The 19407-nt window shown below is 38.2% G+C and overlaps 1 protein-coding gene across 1 annotated transcript in view; it reads left to right on the top strand.

Annotated features, from left to right (window-relative positions):
* The window catches only part of LOC306877157 (mannosyl-oligosaccharide 1,2-alpha-mannosidase IB-like), a 118983-nt gene extending 99576 nt beyond the window's left edge, over nucleotides 1-19407 (top strand). Inside the window, exons 7-14 of the mRNA XM_079428713.1 lie at nucleotides 8504-8598; nucleotides 9312-9435; nucleotides 9522-9615; nucleotides 13708-13823; nucleotides 13915-14134; nucleotides 14428-14600; nucleotides 18694-18809; nucleotides 19138-19407. Of these exons, the coding sequence (XP_079284839.1) occupies nucleotides 8504-8598; nucleotides 9312-9435; nucleotides 9522-9615; nucleotides 13708-13823; nucleotides 13915-14134; nucleotides 14428-14600; nucleotides 18694-18809; nucleotides 19138-19270 (1071 nt within the window). The 3' untranslated portion in view covers nucleotides 19271-19407. The remainder of the gene's footprint in view (nucleotides 1-8503; nucleotides 8599-9311; nucleotides 9436-9521; nucleotides 9616-13707; nucleotides 13824-13914; nucleotides 14135-14427; nucleotides 14601-18693; nucleotides 18810-19137) is intronic.

Genomic DNA, 19407 nt, shown 5'->3' with positions numbered 1-19407 from the left:
GTTATCTCTCCTGTGCAAGACCACATCCTCCATTCCTTCTCTCTCTCTCTCTCTCTCTCTCTCTCTCTCTCTGGTAGCTGGCTGTAGCAGTGAGTGCAGTGATGGATGATGTTTACTCTTCTGTCCCTCTGTCCTTTCCTTCCTCTGTCTTTCGGTCCTCTTGTCTTCTATTTTATCCTTTCCTTTCATCTCTCTTTCTCAGTCTTTCTCCCTTGTTCTTTAGATCTCTCAACCCTGCATGTCTTCACAGTATTGTTTCATGATGGCAGTGAAGAGATGAATTTAGATCTAAAGTAGCAAGGGGCCAAGGTTCGGATGGCTAGTTTGGTTTATGCTGTATGTGAAGCAAAAAGCCAAAATCTTCTTCATTGACAGCAAGTAGTTTTTAGTATAGTTATATTCAACTCAGGCTTGCTACATTTCTGCTAAATTTCTAAAAACGTATCTATAAATTCAGTTCACATAAGTTTTCATCTGAAATAAATGCTAGTGAATAAACAACTTGAACTGCTCAATCAAGTTATGATTACATGTGAGATTTTTGATTAATAAAGACTTAAATTACATGTGGTTCCTTGTTATGACTTTAAAACACTTGTAGCAAAGTTTAGTGTTCGTAAACTAATACATTTGATCTGGTTAATGTATTAGTAGTAGTAGTATTTGTGAGCAACACAGAAAGCTGCTATCCCAGTGGCTAATGCTAACGGTTCGCTTTCTTTATGGCTCTTTCTCAAACAGCATCCTCCACGTCTATATTGTCGTGATGTAATGATGATTTGAGATATTAGGGGGAGAGTAAGATGTAAAGTGTAGGGTTAAGAATGAAAAGAGTTTAATAAAGCAGTCCACTCTGCATCCTGTTCTCATTGGAGAGATTATTACAGATGAAGGAATGTGGAGTGTACTTATCTGGAATTTTTTTCTTTTCATTCTGGCAGTTTATTTGAGTTTTTCTTATGCACTCATATTTAATGTCCTAAATTGGCCTTCACATAGTTGCAGGTCACTGTTATCTAATATGAATTAATTAATTATTATTATTATTATTATTAGGTAAATCATTTCCTTTGTAGTTTTGATTACAGTGTTTAGTTTACCGTTTGATATTTGATGTTTTATGTAAGGCCAAGCAAATAGAAGCACTTGTTCCCCTTTATGGTCATAAAAAGTGACTGGCTCAATAATTGTTTTGAATAACTCTAAATACTTCCTGGAATATGTTTTTTTTTCTAAGACCGTCATAGCAATTTCTAGGTACCTCACCAGCAAGCCAGCAATTTTGGATGAATTACTTGTAGATCTCACATCTAACAGTAATTTTCCAGTGGATCTAGACAGCACTTTTCTTCCTTTCTTTTGCAGACAATTGCAGATTCTTTGTGCGAAAAGCAAATATAGTTCCTTTACCTTTTGCTCCTGCGGATGCTCAGACGTTCTGGCATTCTTTGTGAGATGGTTCAATTACTGTATGTTTGACAGCCCAATTACTGAATGAATCGGTAGATTTCTCCAAACACAGTGCCAACGGAGGCTTTATTTCTTAAGATTCCTTCAAGCCAAATAGGATCATAGGCTGTAAGTGAACAACACGGGCAAATATTTGTTCTTTGTCTTGATTTGCACATTTATTACAGCAGAGATGGTGTGAGGAAATGGTGTTTGCGCTAAGCATTATGCAGCAGTTAGCTTTCTCTCTCTCCCCTCCCCATCACTCTCTCTGTTGATGCGCTTTCCTGTGGTTGTATATCCTTCACAGTGGTAGAGACTATGCGGTGTCACATTAGGGAGCAGCACACTCTTGTTGTCAAACACGGATCTCATCAAAGGCAGAAGAGAACTGCAGTGGAGGCAAGATAAGGACAGAGATTTAAGAAGGGATTTGATGGATGAGAGAATGTTTGTCAGCTACTCATCTGCGTGTTTGATGTGCTACAGACTTTGGACATGCCATCGCCAGTCAAATCTCCTCTTCAAATACAAATAACTGGCCTTTCTAGACTGACATTTCCTTATAAAACTACCTGGTTTTCCAGCCTTTGGTTTGTAGCTGTATTGCATGAGTGTGTCCAAAACACCCTGCAAATTGCCAGAAAGATCTTTAAAAAATAGCTTTTGCAGTTTTATGAGCTGTTATGTTAACATCAATGAGCGCCTAACCACTTATATATAGTGGTTATATAAGGATATGTTGGCTTTGAACATCAAGACCACCGGTGTTGGTGTTTATTTTGACATCCCAGCTGTGGTTTTGTTTGTAACACTCATCAATGTGAAATGAGACACACCGAATGCTGGGCCAACTGAGAACTGAGACTAAATAATTGGTCAGTCTCACGGAGAAAAAACAAAAGAAAAAAACACCAGTGTGTTACTTCATCCCAAAATCAAACACAAGGGGGAATAAATTGTATTCTTCATAAAAGTACATTTTACCAATATCTCGTTACTGTAATGGGGAAAAAAACTTTTAAGTTATAATTTTTTTACATAATTGTTTTACTGCTTTAATACTAATTTTTTTTTATTTTTTTTTATTTTTTTCAATAGTAAGAGTCTGAGAATCACAATTGAGAGTAATGGGAATTATAAAAATGGTAATAAATTAGCTATACTAATGCATTACAGTAATGAGAATTATGTGTGCTTAATTCTTTTTCAGTACTGTAGAATTGTAATAAATTGTCTAGATGCAATGATATTATTAAAACATACATTAAATTGAGTAAAATACCATAATCTTTCTGTGCAATTTTAGTTCACAAAAATACATTGTATTAAGAGATTTTTTAAATTACTGATAGGCTTAAATAATAATAATGCTTAAATAATGGGAGGAAAAAAAACTAAATTCACAGGGCTCCAGACAAAAAAATCGAGTAAGGAGCCATTGGCTCCTATAAAAGAAAAACTTAGGCGCCAAATTATTTTTTTAGGTGCCACAGAATAAATTATTTTATTATTATCATTTTATTTTTCCCCCCTATTTTAACATTTCAATCATTTTGTCATGCGTTTATGTCTTATCTTTTCTAGGCTTTATCAGCATTTTAATCCATCTTGTAGATGATCAGGTCGACCGGGGGACTAAGGTTCACTTAAAGTGTGAATTAAATGTCTTTTACAACTTGAAATATACAGTCACAAAGAATTGTTCGTTACACAGAATCTGTACCAATATCATGGACCATAAGCATCCCTTGGCAACTGAGTGCAGTGCATCCTATAAATGTTGTCACGTCTTCCACACATTCAGTCTGTTTTTCTTCATTAGTAAAATGCAATTTTATAGGAGGAGTTGAATCATGTACAACAGAATAAGTAAAAATATTAATATGCAACAGCGCATAAATATAGCAAAACGCTCCTCTTTATAGTTATTTTTCTAGCTGACTGATGAGTTTATGGACACTGAGTGGTTATTCTGAGGTAAATGTATTACAATGCAATGTTTACAAGCTTTATACATTTCCTCAGTTTGAAACACTGAATGCGCTTTTACATAAAACATTTCAGTAAGTTGTACTATAGGCTTTCTTATTGCCTAGCTTTTGATCATGTTCATTTCATACTATAGTAGTAAATCGAAATATATAATGGGTTCACTTGCTGCTTTAACTGAGGTGCTAAAGAGATCGCGTCTGAGCATTAAGTGCGATACTCTCCGCTCGCGCGATCCGGACGCATACACGGACCGTGTGGACGCGGGGTACTGGTGTTTATATTACCGAAAGTGTGCGCTTGTGGTCCGCATTAAAGAGCACCCAAACCGCATCATTTGAATTTTGTAGCATTTTAAAGCTGATACTTTGTTTATTAAAAAGTAAGACAGCACAAAGCTTTTTGCGATTACTGGATGGCAAGTGCGCTTCAAATAACAGGAAGTCCATGCATTAACAGAACACAGCATATAGACTAAGATCTCGATAAGAAGATCGACCGGACAAGTGTAAATGCATCTGGTTGTTGAAACCACATATGGTAATTTTACTCCTCCCATAATATTAAAATAATAGACGTGTGAGAGCGTTTTATAGGCTATATGGCATGTTATAGTCAGATATGACAGCGCAATGCAACAAGCATCACCGCGGATGAGTAGCGGAGTATTTCTTCAGCAAGCGACGCGCAAACTGAATGAACCTGAAAGTAAGTCGCAGACGCTCAACACACAATCTTCTTCATTAAAAGTAGCGATACTAGCCTATCTTTCCAGTGCTGATGCCGCGCGCTCTCTTGTTGCGGTCTGTGATATTGAAATTAGCTGATAATTAATAAAATTATCCATTGCTTTCATTGACGTGAACTCCGTTATATTTGCATATGAAGCGGGAATTGAAGAACGGATTTATATCCGTTGTGCGAAGACACATTTATGTGGCCAAGTGTAAATGGGGAAACGTTTTAACAAATCATATAGATATCCGATCAGAGAAAATGCATGAAGTGACCAGGTGTAAACAGGCCCTTTCAGGTCTCTCTCACTGCATTCAGCAGACTGTGTGCGGCAGAGACGAGGACTGTTTGAAACTCTTTTCCAGTAAAACTTTGATGCGCATCGTCTTATGTAAGTTTAATACGTGAACATAACAAAAGATGTGAGCGCAAAACAATCGGGAAAAAAGTCCTTTCATGCAAATTATATATAGTCGCCAGTGGCGACCTCGGCAAAAAACTTCACTCGCAAATTAATATTTTTGGTCGCAAATGCGACCATTTTAGTCGCAGTTTGGGAGCCCTGATTCATGATTAATGGGTTCAGTTAGAAAAGAGAAGCTTCTTGAATTTTTATTTTTTTTTCCAACTTGTGCATTCTGATTGTTTTTCCCAATGTCGACTCTAAGCTGTGCGTCTCTTATATTGTCTCTTCTGAAGCTGTGCAATTTATTTATAAACCTGGAGCAATCGTTTTAAATAAAGGCTGAAAATGTGTTTGAAATGTAAATGTAGAAATGCATTGACTGTCTCTATTTGCTTTGAGGAGATGAGAAGCATTGTACTAAATGCGCATAAACATTCTCACAGACGACAGCCTAATTTCTTCATTAGCCGACGTCTCTGATGCTGTGATCTGATTGGCTGTGCTCGCGTCAGATTGGCTGTGTTTGTGTCGGCCTTGATTGGCAGCTACCCGATTGTGCTGCCATGACGACGAATAGAATAAACACCAGGCAGAAGGTTTGTCATAAAAGACTGCAGATGCACAAACACACTGAGACCCAGAGCAAGAGAGAGGGCAGAAACCCAGCTTTAACCCTGAACCCCTGTGGAACCTTCTGTGCAAACACTCATTCCTCCATCTCCAGTGTGTTCTCCATAATCTCTTTTTATGCTTCCATTAGACGTTTAAGGAACATCTCAGGCTGGAGGGGCTGTAGTGTTGTGTGTGTGTGTGTGTGTGTGTGTGTGTTTATGAACAGAGAGCAGAAGCTGTATCGTGGGGAATGTCCGTGGTCATATCCTCATATGTGTAATAACAGGATCATCTCTGGCGCTTATGATCCGCATCAACCAGATTAGGCTTCAGCGTCGAAATCTGCATTCTGGGAATTACACACACACTCACTCACAAACACACGCCGCTCCCAACTAGTAATCCTGAGGGAAGCACTCGTTCAGCCTAAATTAGGCTTCCTTCTCTGTCTTCTTTAATTTTTCGCACAATTTCTGTACTCTTTCGCCCTTTTCTTGTTCTGCGATTTTTCTGTCATCTAAGTGACTTGTTTGCACCTGGTGTAAATAGAACCGGATGCACAGCATGGCTATTTGTACCACAATAGTCTGCTAGAACACGATAACGTTTTTAAAAAAGAAGAAGAATTAGGTTTAAGAAAAGTGGCGAGAATGTGCAGTGGTATTTTTGCATAGACAACCCAAATTAAACCTAACTTAAAACAATTTTTTTTTCTAATCCAACTCCTACTTTTCTTTCTCTTTCTAGACATATACACATGCGTATGTATGCACATTGTTTTTATTTAAAAGAAATTAATATTTTTGTTAAGCAGGAATACAACATTCATTAAACGTTGAAATAATTCATAAAAGGGTACTGAGAAAATGTAGCATGATTTCCTCAAAAATATTTAAGCAGCACAACTGTTTTCAGCATTGATAAGAACAAATGTTTCTGAATATTCACAATGAATAGAATAAACACAGTATCATGTGATGATACTGCTGAAAATTCAGCTTTGCCATCACAGGAATAAATTACATTTAAAATACATGCAAATAAGGAAAATATTTTAAATTGTAATAATATCATAACTGTTCCTTATGCATTTTAATAAATACATTACTGCTAAAATAAATTGTACCCTTGGTGCTTCTTGGTGCTCTTTTAAAAACATTACAAATTTGGATAGTATCTGCATCTGTATCTTTATTCTTTGTCCCCAGCCTTGTATTTTTTTGTTTGTTTTTTGCCAAAAATGGTTTTACTTTGCATGTTTTCTTTTTACTGGACCTTTTGTAAACACAGCATTGTGGTATTTCTGTGAGTGTGTGTGTCAGAAATATCTCAAAGGCTGTATACACTCCTCACACATCTATTCTAGTGAATTGCTGTGCATTTTAATAGACTCCATGTAAACATCTGTAAGACAGGCTAGAAATAAAAGCCTCAGCTGTGGCTCGGGCAGCTGTGCGGTTTGTCTAAGAACCAGAAGCCTTTTTTCTGCTATGGCTTCATTCTATCTTCGGTCCTAAAAACACAATCAACCGCACAGCTCCCGCTCTGACATGAGCAACAGATCTTTCCCTGCTTAGAGGAGTCTGGCTGGGAGTCATCAGCACAAGATATTTTCAAGCCGTTTTTGCTCAAAAGCACTTGGTGGGATGGCAGAGTTGTAGTCAGACAGTCTCGCTGAAATTATGATGACACAGTTACTGTTGAGGGAGAAATAAAATATTGATTGCTGCACATTTGACATGGACGATGACTAATAATAATACTCTGCACTGTTGGAAAGGTAAAGTCATTCTTTGTGTCTATGCTGATGTGTTCATAAAGTGTCTGAATGGACTTGAGGATTCAAGAGATGCTTTTATCCAAAGCAGCTTATATTATTATTGCAGGGACAAACCACCTAAAGCAGTACTTACCTGCAAAGTTCAGCTCCAACCCGGCTTCAGCACACCTGCCTGTGATTATCAAGTGCTCCTGAAGATCTTAATTAGCTGGTTAAGCAGCGCTTGATTAGGGGTGGAGCTGAACTTTGCAGGAAGGTCGATCTCCAGGAACAGGGTTGGGCACCACTGATCTAAAGGAATCTGGGTGGTTCGAAAAAAAAAAAAAAAAAGGTCATCACTTGTTTGATCAAATTGTTATGGATAGGTTTGTCTTTGCTTTGAATGTGTCTATCTGCAGCAGTAGTTGTTACTATAAACTAAAACAAAAAAAAACTAAACTGCAGCTGTTGGCAAAGGTCGTCTCGGTTCAAAATCTGAACTTTATGAAGAGGCCCCAGTGCATCATCTCTTCTGACAGTAGTGAGTAAACAAATTCAGGTGTGGTGTTCTTTGGGTATTAATTCTGTCTCAAATGTGTGCTCTCTCTCTCTCTGTGTGTGTCTGTGTGTGTGTGTGTGTGTGTGTGTGTGTGTGTGTGTGTGTGTGTGTGTGTGTGTGTGTGTCAGTTCCCCTCTGCTGAGTTTGTGGACAGATTTTATCCCTTCAGTCAGAGTCTGTAGTGTTAGTCGTGCTACAGGGGTGAATCTCACAAAACCCATCAGCAAGACCAAGTCTGGGTCATATTTCACCTCCAATTAAAACAAATATCGTTTTGAGAAAAGAAAATGGAGCCTGTTTATGACATTAGGTTTTTTATGTATGCTTTTACTTTATGTATTTTTATGCATTGTGTCAGTTTGAAAAATATAATTGAAAATCTTCAAATTTGCCCCTACAACTTCTCATTGGGGTATTTTAAATTCTCATTGAATCACCCTGTTGTAAAAGTATGTCTTATATAAATATAAAATATAAATTTAGAACTGCAATGAAAAAAGTCTTACCAGTAATTTATGAACAATAATGCACATTATTTTATTTGTTAATGACATGTTTATTATTGAATTTTGATTGTTAATATTTATGGTATGTAAGTATCATTGTAGTATTTGTCTACTGAATATTTTTAAACTTTAATTATGCAGAAATGTTTTACAGGAATGACAATCACCTTTGAGAATAATAAATTGCAATGAGTCTTAACATGCTATGCCAAGAGATTCTTGAAGAAAAATAAATCTTAATGGTCCTGAATAGGCTGCATTTTCATTATGTAATTGTTGTAATTGTGTAAGTATAAATTGTTTTTCACACTGAATCAAAATAATAAAAAAACACTCCTGACACGTTTTTGTGTGATTCACCCCCTCAGGTTTTTTTTTTCATTCCCTAGAGCTTACTTGATTCTTTTTGTCCACCTGTGTGCTTTGCTTTGTCTCCCTTGTGGTTCATAATTTATTTCTTTCCTCTCTATGACTCTTTCTCTTAGGTTTTTAAGGTGAAGGCTGTCCAGCTGGCAGAAAAGCTGCTTCCTGCCTTCAACACCCCAACAGGCATCCCTTGGGCCATGGTCAATTTGAAGAGGTATGTTACATGCACACCTTCCCTTTCACGCCTTCATCCTTTCATTTTTATTTTATTTTTCTCTTCGCCTCTTTTTCCCATGCTGCCTGTCCTCCCCTCATTGTCCTGATGGGGGCTGCCACATAATGGAAGGCTGTTAGACCTTGTGCGTCTACGAAAAACCCTGTGGCTTTCTTCCTGTTTAACTCGACTTTCCACATAATTTCATTAGAATGAAATGAAAATTGCACAATTAATCTGCAGAGCGCATTGTGAATGTACATGAAGGGTTTTTTGTGTTTGAGGAGGGAGGAGGGTCAAATCCAGCCTGACACGGCTTTTGTGAATTAATTGGGTGTTTAGAAGAAATTGCTCGGGAACAGACAAGACCACCGCATTTTGGGTGTTTTTAATCCTGAGGGAAAGAACGACGCTGTGTTTTATTAATCCCCATTCATGTAGAGCAGCCTTTCGCAGTCTACACACACACTGTGGATACATTCTGCATGGAAATGAGAAGTACAAGTAGAGCACAGGATATTGGACTTGACGGAGGAATGATGGGCGGCAGTGAATCCATTTGGAGTGGGAATGAAGCTGTTTGACTTAAATGAGTTTGCAGTAATTCTTCATTGTCTACACATTGCAAACGTATAAAGGTGGATGTTTGCTTTAGGCTAGTAAGGAACATATTACACCTAAATGTCATGGGTGTTTCCTTCTGTCTGTTTCAGTGGAGTGGGGCGTAACTGGGGCTGGGCGTCAGCTGGAAGCAGTATTCTGGCGGAGTTCGGGACGCTGCACATGGAGTTTGTGCACCTGACGTATCTGACTGGAAACCCTGCCTACTATCAGAAGGTAAGCTTGGGTGTATGAGTGTTGTGTAACTGTGTTGGCCCTTGTCTTTGTGTCCTGTTGTGAACTATGTTTGTGTTCTGGTTTAGGTGATGCACATACGGAAGCTGCTGGCTAAGATGGACAGACCCAACGGGCTTTACCCCAACTACCTGAACCCACGCACAGGACGCTGGGGCCAGCGTGAGTGCCTCCCACTAACATCCTCTGTGCTGCACAAGCAACTATCACTTTACACTTCTCCACAAAAGGCGTTTTGTGAATTCTCACACTGTATGAAATAAAGAGGGTTACAGACACCCACAACATGAACTTGATGCTGTGATAGATTTAAAAAAAAAAAATAGATTGCACACACAACAGTTGGGTAAAATTATGCTTTATAAGATGGAAGAATTTGCTATTAGCATTTACTAGCACTGAATAAAATAGACTTTTCTCTGGACTCTGTCCCCATTATCTTAGATTTTGATTCCACTTAACCTTTTTTTTCTGGGACTACTTTATCCATGAATGATGCATGAAATGCTGCTTTAGGTTTGGCCCCAAAAAATAAATGTAGACAGTTTTGCTGTGTATTGCTTGGAAAAGCCTTTGAGTCAGGACCAAGCAAGTGAAGGTCAAGATTGCTGATGTACAAGACTTGCCGTTGCAATATATATTTTTCTGTTGTCTTAGTCAGGTTCAATTTTAACTTACTATGCCAAAATTAAATTTCCTACATTTATAATTTTTTATTTCATTTACTGTCTGGCAACGTTTTGTGTTAAGTGTTACGCTTTATTTTAATAAAGAGTATAATTTATTGAATAAATTATATTGAATTTATAATTTAGCAGTAATTTGACCACAAACTTGAACGATATTGTATTTCATTAACAAATGTAACATAGTGACAACGTGCTAATCTGAAGCTCACTCACTCGACACAGCAGGCCTTTCTTATTTATGAGCCCTGTTTTGTTATTCGTATTGCTGCAATAATCATAAGATATTCAGATCAAATGGAGGACCCAAAATACCACTCTGAAGCCTGTTTATAGACACTGATGATTTTCATAATCCCTCTACCAGGATTTATTATTCTATAAATGTGAATGACGACAATGGCAGCTTATCCTCATCTCACTGATCAACGAGCTTTAATAAAGATGGGATGTGAGGAAGTTTCTTTCTTTATGCATAATTAGTAATTATCTGTAGTGAAAACACTCCACTGTGTTTTAACCAACTCTTAATTACTGAGAGAGATGAGTTTAATTAGTGCCCTGCGTCTAAAGACTAAACCTGATCAACCCACTGCAAGCAAATGCTCACACACACGCACACACAAAGACTAACTTCCAGTAAAGTGTGATGGTGTGTGTGTCTGAAGGGGTAAAATGTAATTAAGGTGCACTAGAGATCTATTTTCTAAATGAAAACTCGGTGTGAGTGACAGGCTATTATAACAGAGTATTATTCCCTCTCCCACACTGCATCTGCCCTGTGTGGACCCTTAAAGGGACAGGTCCAAAAAATTATGTTCTCTCATAATTTATTCTCCCTCATTTAGTTTCAAATGACTTTCTGTCCTGTGTGCATCACAAAATAAGTTTTTCAGAACAGTTCATGTGAATGGGGATTGTGTATCGCAAGCAGCTTGGACATTGTGCTAAACATCTCCTGTGGTGTTCCAAGTCAGATGGGTGATTAAATGATGACAGAACATTAATTTTTGTGTGAACTACCCCTTTAAAGTTCTCTCTCCACGTCTCTACTGATCACCTCCAGGGGCCTTTAGATTTTAGATCCACATCTCCTCCTCATTCTCTATCCACAACCCTGTCCGCTTGCTGTCGGCCAAGCCTCTCTGTAGAGATTTCCTGCCTGCATGTTTGATTGTTACTCAAATCCCCACCCTGTTGTTTTTTATTCAAAGACTTTGAGTGCATTTACTTTTCAGCGGGAGGCCGTTAGGGAGTTGTTTTTGATTGGCAGAAGTGAAAATCCAAACGTTCGATGACTGGCAGCCGTGCCAGAAGAGGCTGTGAAATAAAGGCCCAAACGGTTTATGGGAGTCTGAAATGTCTCTGCTTCAATCAATCTTTCCACTTCCACAACTTTTCTTTTTTCCTTTGTCTCACTGCACATCAGCCTGCATCATCTATGTATTATTCATCATCTTAATCACTGATAATGTTTATTTTATTGTATTTATTATGATTCTACCACCTTTCTGTGCTACTCGCACACATTCACGTCTTTCTCTGTAGCTTTTCTCTCCATTCCTTTCGCTGTCTCTGAGCAGCTTGTTTTCCTCTGTTGTTTTCAACCTGTCAAGATCCACACATTCTTTCTGAACTGTTTCTTCTTATACGTTTTTCTAGCTCTATCCAGATTTAGTTATTAGTATTGCGTGCAAAGCCAAGAATCCCTTAAATCTTAACCTAACTCATCCTGCTATGTTTGTCCTTGGGGTGTAAATGATACATATCTATGACGTGTTGAGGAAAAGTGCAATATTGCTTTCAAGCAATCTCTTTTTCTTTTTTTTTTGCCTAAAATGACAGAAGAACTCAAGTTTCAATATATGGAGGCATCTGAGCCATATCTGGGGATAAGAATATCATAGAGGGCTCTTTTGAATTGGCACTGTAAGCAATGCCTTGGCAATCACATGGCAACATTTTGGGAATTACCTGCAGCATTGCTTTTGCACTGAAAATTTCTGCAGAAAATGTAAACAATTTTTCCCTCTATATTCCAAAATGCCCCGCCTCTTGCAGCAGGATGGAATAGTAAGAGTTACTTACAAGTGGCCTGTGATTGGACGTCTCAGTCTTTTTCTCACTTTCTATTTAGTTCTTTTCCCCTACCTCTGTTTTTTTCCTCTCCTGTTGAATAATTCATCTCAGCTTCTGCGTCTTGCCTCTACCAGGTCAGTCCCTCGCATCCATTAGCATAAAATACATCTTTTACTTTGTCTTGGTGTCTCTGTAAAGGATGTCTCATAAAGTACTTCAGCCTCCTGCCTCATTGCTGCCTCATTGATTTATTTAGTTCTCTGATTTTTAAACTAGCTATTGCAGATGCAATTTTTAGCCATGTCACTTGCGTGTTCACACCTCTCTCGTGTAAATCATCACCTCTCAATCTGTACTCCACCCCCAGTCTCATCTAAAGACCTTTCATTATGGCTTTTGGCAGTTCATCTCCTGATCATTTGCCCTGCTAGCGCTCTCTCAGCAGGCTGAACGCAGTACAGCTCGCTAACCTTGGCAGATATGAGCTGTGACAGTGCTAATGGGCTCCTCCCTCGCTCCTCTATGATACTATATACAGAAAGTGTACAGTATACACTCCTCTGCCTCCCACACACTTCACACTTCCTGTTCTCCTTTGAAAATTGTGTGTCCTGTCTGTTTCCCAAATGGGTTAACAAGCTTCCATGTTAATCTTGACACTCAGAGAGAGAGAATGTATGGATAGATGGACAGATAAAGACAGATAAAAAGATTGATATAGATACAGACAGATATAGATAGATACAGACAGATATAGATAGATGGATAGATACAGATAGGTAGGTAGGTAGACATGTAGACAGACAGATATAGATATAGCTAGACATATATAGCTAATCACGTGGCCATGGCTCTAACCTAGTGCCTCTTTTTTTAATATTCTCTGTTTATGTCCATGTTCAATAACTTCAATATTTCATTCTTAATTTCTACAGCTCTCTCCGACAAGTCAACACAGATTTGTTTACATGTTCTGTTGTAGGTTCCCATTACGAGCCATTACCGGCACAAATGACTCCCAGCCTGTCAAACGCTCACACTTTACACACACTCACTCTGCAGAGTCATTAGCTGTGTCAAAGTGGAACACACATTCAATGGCTGTGTTTATAAGTGATTAGGTGTGTGCTGGTGTGTGTCCACGCTGAATAAACTCCAGCGAAAACATGCTCACTTGTGCATTTTTATTGTAATGAGGGTCAGTGTCAAGCCTGAATACACTTTTTTGGCAACATTCAGGCACGTTAAAAGACTGAAATATGAACAGAGTAACCAAAAGAATCATAGCAGGCTTTTCTTTGCTCTGGTTGAATGCATGTTCACAAAGTTTGGAATTTAGAGGTACCTAATTAGGCTAGTTTTGTCATTTTGAAGTATTAAACTCACTTTACTCTAAGTTTAATAACTATTAGAGGTTGTTGTTTTTGTCCTTACCATCAGCAACAGACATTCATTAAGCTTATCCTTGTGTCTCTCTCTTGCTCTGCAGATCACACCTCAGTAGGTGGGTTGGGTGATAGTTTCTATGAGTACCTGTTGAAGGCCTGGCTTATGTCAGATAAAACGGACACAGAGGCACGCAAGACGTACGATGATGCCATCGAGGTGAGGGATGCAGGTTGCAATGGCAATTTGTGTTTTTTCGTGCTGCATCAGTTTCTCTCTGTTCATTCTCTCTTTCTTTCTCTTCCTACAGGCTATCGAGCGCCACCTCATCCGTAAGTCCAATGGTGGCCTTACTTTCATTGGGGAGTGGAAAAACGGTCACTTGGAGCGTAAGATGGGTCACCTGACTTGCTTTGCTGGGGGCATGTTTGCCCTGGGGGCTGATGGGTCGCCAGATGATAAAGCTGGACACTATCTGCAGCTCGGAGCAGAGATTGCACACACCTGCCACGAAAGCTATGATCGCACTGGTTAGTGAATATGTGAGGGGGGCAAGAAAGAGATGAAGGGTATAAAAAAAAAAAAAAAAGCATGAGATCTTTGGACTTCAAATCTAATTTGTAGCATGGTTTTGTTGCCATGGTAACACTACAGGTTATTTTCAGAGTATGGCATTTCTATTTCACACAACTTGACTGAAAGACATTGATGGATTGCAGCTCAGCCACAACAGGCTCTCAGACAGATAGTTTCACGTTTATAGCACCATGAGAGCCGAAGGTTCAACTAATAGTACTGAACATAAACCTTTTATTGTTTGCAGTTCTGAAGCTCGGTCCAGAGGCCTTTAAGTTCGACAGTGGGCTGGAAGCAGTGGCTGTGAGACAGAATGAGAAATACTATATCCTGAGGCCTGAGGTCATCGAGACGTACTGGTACATGTGGAGATTTACCCACGACCCCAAATACAGGCGGTGGGGTTGGGAAGCAGCGCAGGTCAGCATCTCTTTCCACTGATAAAGATAAACAGTATACACACACACACACGCGTATATAAAAAAAATTAAATATATATATGTACATATATTATTTATTACATTTGTTTCCCTCTCTGTGCCCACATACTGTATTTTGATGACGCTATATTCTCAATAAAACTGTTTTCATTGGTATATTTTACTGTTTCTATTGTCAGACAACGGAATGAATATGAAATAGTGACTGAAACGCGATCCATTAAGGCAACATAACCAGCTCTCACTTCCAAGATGTTAATCTGCACAAAAAAATCATGATAATCGCATCGTCGTCTGATAAAATCAAATACACATAAGATAAAGACAATAGTGTTGTGCTGTGCTGTGATTTCGGCTATACTTGCATGTAAAATTAGAGAAGCAACATAATATCTGTTTATGTTGCTTCTCTATCACTTTAACTGAATTAAAGTGCTGCTCCTCTCTGCCGCTCGCTGAACAGAAACTGAGCAGAGACAGAGAGGTGTGCGTGCGCTGGGAGAGCAAGACAGACACCTCGCACAGCAGTACCGGCAATTCTCAGAAACTAAATAAGGTTTGGGCGCTTTTTTTGAAGGGGAAAAAAGTCGCTAAAGGGGTCTGCAATGTTGCTAAGTTGGCAACACTGTGCATCTCCATTTCTCCAACTACAGGTTGGGCCACAGGTCAAACAGAAAATATGCACTGCGTTAATCGTGCGTTGAAAAAATAAGTGCCATTAAAATGAATTGCAAAATGAACGCATTAACTTTGACAGCACTAATATGTGTGTGTGTGTGTGTGTGTGTGTGTGTGTGTGTGTGTGTGTTTTTTTATACAGTATCTCACAGGAGTACACCTCTCACATTTATGTAAATATTTTATTATATCTTTTCATGTGACAGCACTGAAGAAATGACACTTTGCTACAATGTAAAGTAGTGAGTGTACAGCTTGTTTAACAGTGTAAATTTGCTGTCCCCTCAAAATAACTCAACACACAGCCATTAATGTCTAAACCGCTGGCCACAAAAGTAAGTACACCCCTAAGTCAAAATTACATTGTAGCAAAGTGTCATTTCTTCAGTGCTGTCACATGAAAAGATATAATAAAATATTTACATAAATGTGAGGGGTGTACTCAGTTCTGTGAGATACTGTGTGTGTGTGTGTGTGTATGTATATAATATGTATGTGTATATATGTTTATGAGTGTGTGTGTGTGTGTGTATATGTGTGTCTATGCAATGCAAATGTTTATTAATTTGACTACTGTAATATTTAACAAATCACTTTAGTGATTTAAAATTAAGATACTTAGTTGGAAAATACATTTTTAATGGATATTGAATATTGTATAAATATTAAGTTCATCAAATATCCTAGGAAAAGATTGCCTACAACTAAATATTGAATATTATATTTTGGAAACTGCTTTCTGAAATTTTAGTTTACTGGCAATTGAAAGGAATAGCGCTAGATCATGACAGTGATTTAATTCTTTAAGAGAGGACTATTTTTTTAAACTGTGTTTTCCTTTAATAAAGGTCTCATCTCTATTTTAGGGACTTTCTCATGTCAACTCTCAAAATAAATGGTTATCCATATTTCATACTCTGCATTTCTAATATTGGCATGCCTGTATTCAATAAGCCTCACAACTGGATTTCAGTGTTGGCAAAAACTTTTTTTTAGCATGTTTTATTTTAATTTATTTTAACAAAATAAACTACATTTTTAAAGTCTGCCATTTATTGATTAACAACCATAACACAACCATAAAATAATCATCTTATTGTGTCTGCCGAAGCGGAGCAGATATATTCCACCAAGACCAAACACTATTAATATTGACATGTACATTACCATGCCAAACCCTCTAATAGTTGTCACGATATACATTTTTTTTGTAAGTGTTGCCTTTGCAGAAATCACCAGCACAAAGCTCCCTACGAGCAACACAAACAGAAGTTTGACTCATTTCTCACAGGGCTGGTATCTCCAGCCATCAGAGTTCTGCCAGATATCAGAGACAGAATAAGGTCAGACGGTGTGTACAACACTGGATGTTCTTAGTATCTAAACCCATATCTCATCACTTTGATATCCATCTGTAGTCCCAGTCGCTCTATCGGTGGCATCTTTTTGCTGCTCATAGTAGTCCTGTACCTCTTTATCCGTATCTGTTTATCACTCTCTTTTTTTAGATTTATCCTTCCCTTTATTTTCATGTCACTCTTATTCCAGCCAGACCTGGACTGTTTTTTAGGGAATGTGTTTGTTTCTAGAACAATTTGAAAGTGCTATTGATAATGGAGCGTCATTGTTTTTTCTCTGATTGGGTGTCATTGTTCTGCCGGTACAGTACTGTTTCACTGCAATTGGGCTTCTTTTGATGAGCCGCTGGGTGCCTGGGCTCTTTCTCTCCTTCCCTCCCTTATTTTTTCACTCCTCCCATTTCTGCAAAAAGAGAAATAGAGCAGAATAAAGCTCACTTGTTCCCAGTCACAGAAGTTCCTTCGTTGCTATCAGCTCCAATGAGGCATATTTGATCAACTTGATTGAAAGCTTTTTACTTTTTTTCTTCAATTGTTTACATTTGTTTAAATTCTATTTTATTATAATACAGTTTGATAGAATACAAAATTAGCTTATGGCCCACAGCCCTCAATTAAGTTTGATTTTTGAAGTTTGGGCATCTATGGTTTATATAAAAAAAAAAAAACAATAAAACCCTGAAAAAACTAGTAAAGTCTGTTGTTTTAAATGCTACATGTAAATTTAGGCATCATAAGATTAGAAGGAATAATATGGAAAAAATGGATATTCATTTTGAGATTTGCCAAAGATTATACTCAACAGTGTAGTTAAATCAGTGTTTTTAAAGATGTTAGATGATCCAAAGGTAATCTAAATAGAAAATAGAGGAAATTAAGCTTAAAGTCTTGAGTGAATCTCTGTTGAATGGGTTAATAGGAGGCTGGATCAGGCCAGCTGCTGTTGCGTTATAACCGTGTGAGGCGAGTCCTCAGTGTAGCAGCTGTTTCAGGCAGATCTGCTCCAGGTAGGTGAGCACATCATGCCATGTTTTCCTGGCACAGATGGCTTGCATCACTCCTGCCTGCAGAGGCTGGAACAGCACTAATGGAGCATTATTGGGTCTTGGAGAGCAGGGCCAGAAAAATAGAGCGGCTTCGTATATATTCTATTTTTGGCTTGTCATTACTGCGAGTACACCGTCTTGAATTGATTTGATTTGCAGTCATAAAGTGGTGATTAGGACAGGGTTTTACTAGATATAGCACATACTTTATAGGCAATCTCTCTAAGCTAAAGCACAGGAAATAGTAAATCTGGAACTGAACTAGCCTGAGTTACTCACCAGTTGGATGGTAACTTTATTAGAAACTGCAAGATATTGTAAGACATTACATGGTTTAATCGAATTTAAGAACAATAGTCTGGCCCTTGTTGTTGTAGGATATATGCATAATTCAAATCAAATACATAGTCATGACTCAAGTATCTCTTAACAACCTTTAATGTCAAAAGTCCATCTAAGGTGCCGGGATTATCATCTTTCACCTTCACCATTTTTCACAAATTTGCAAGAAAAAGTAAATTCAGTTGTAAAAGTAAACCAATTCAGTGCACTAAAATAATGTATTAGCTGTCATGGGGACAAATATAATATTATTATATGTAATATTATATATATACTCCACTGTTCAAAGGTTTGGGGTTTGGTAAATATATACAGTAAAATAATACTGTAAAAACAGTAATATTATGAAATATTATTACAATTTAAAATAACTATTTTCTCTTTGAATATATTTTAAAATGTAATTTATTTCTGTGGCAGAAAAGCTGAATTTTCAGCAGTCATTACTCCAGTCTTCAATGTCACATGATCCTTCAGAAATCATTCTAATATGCTGATTTACTGAACATTTCTAAATATTATCAATGCTGAAAACAGTTGTGCTGCTTAATACATTTTATGCATCATTGCTGAATAAGTATTCATTTCTTTAATAAAAAAAATTTAAAAAGCTCTTACTAACCTCAGACTTTCTCCACATTTTCTGCAGGCTATAGATAAATACTGCCGAGCAAGTGGAGGATTCTCTGGTGTTAAAGACGTCTACTCCTCCAACCCCACCTACGATGACGTCCAGCAAAGCTTCTTCCTGGCTGAAACACTCAAGTAAATATAATCTCATTTAACAATACAATACTGAAGCTGTGTTTCTATAGTAGCACAAACTGTTTCAGTTCATTGAGCTAGTACATGTTATTATCTTCTATTGATATGGCTAGCCCTGTGAAAAGCAGTGACAATTAGCTAAACAAAGTGGGATTTGCAAAGGAAATAGGAGTGGAAAGTCAGCCGGTCATTAATGCCACCTGCTGGTTTCACTGAAGCACTGCAGTTTCCCATTGCCAAATGTGTTTGAATCGGATACATCAGATCCGTGACCCAGTTTGCTATCAGCTTCAAGTTAATTGTATGATTCTTGTGTGTGCTTCTGTAGGTATCTCTATCTACTTTTCTCCAGCGACGAGCTGCTGCCTCTTGAGAACTGGGTGTTCAACACGGAGGCCCATCCTTTGCCCGTCCTGCACCTGGGCAACATCACCCTGTCTGGCAGCGAGACCCAGCGGTAGAGCGGACTCACCGGGGGGGCGCTCTCCCCCCTCGCTCACCCCTTTTGTAAACGCCTCCCTCCTTGTGAAAGACAGCAGCTGCCAGTGCAAAGGAGAGGAGAGAACTGTACCCACCAACCACTGTCTCCTCCTGGACT

The sequence above is a fragment of the Barbus barbus genome, assembly GCF_936440315.1.
Source record: "Barbus barbus genome assembly, chromosome: 11".
Lineage (NCBI taxonomy): Eukaryota > Metazoa > Chordata > Actinopteri > Cypriniformes > Cyprinidae > Barbus > Barbus barbus.
This window is presented reverse-complemented; position numbering and strand designations above follow the sequence as displayed.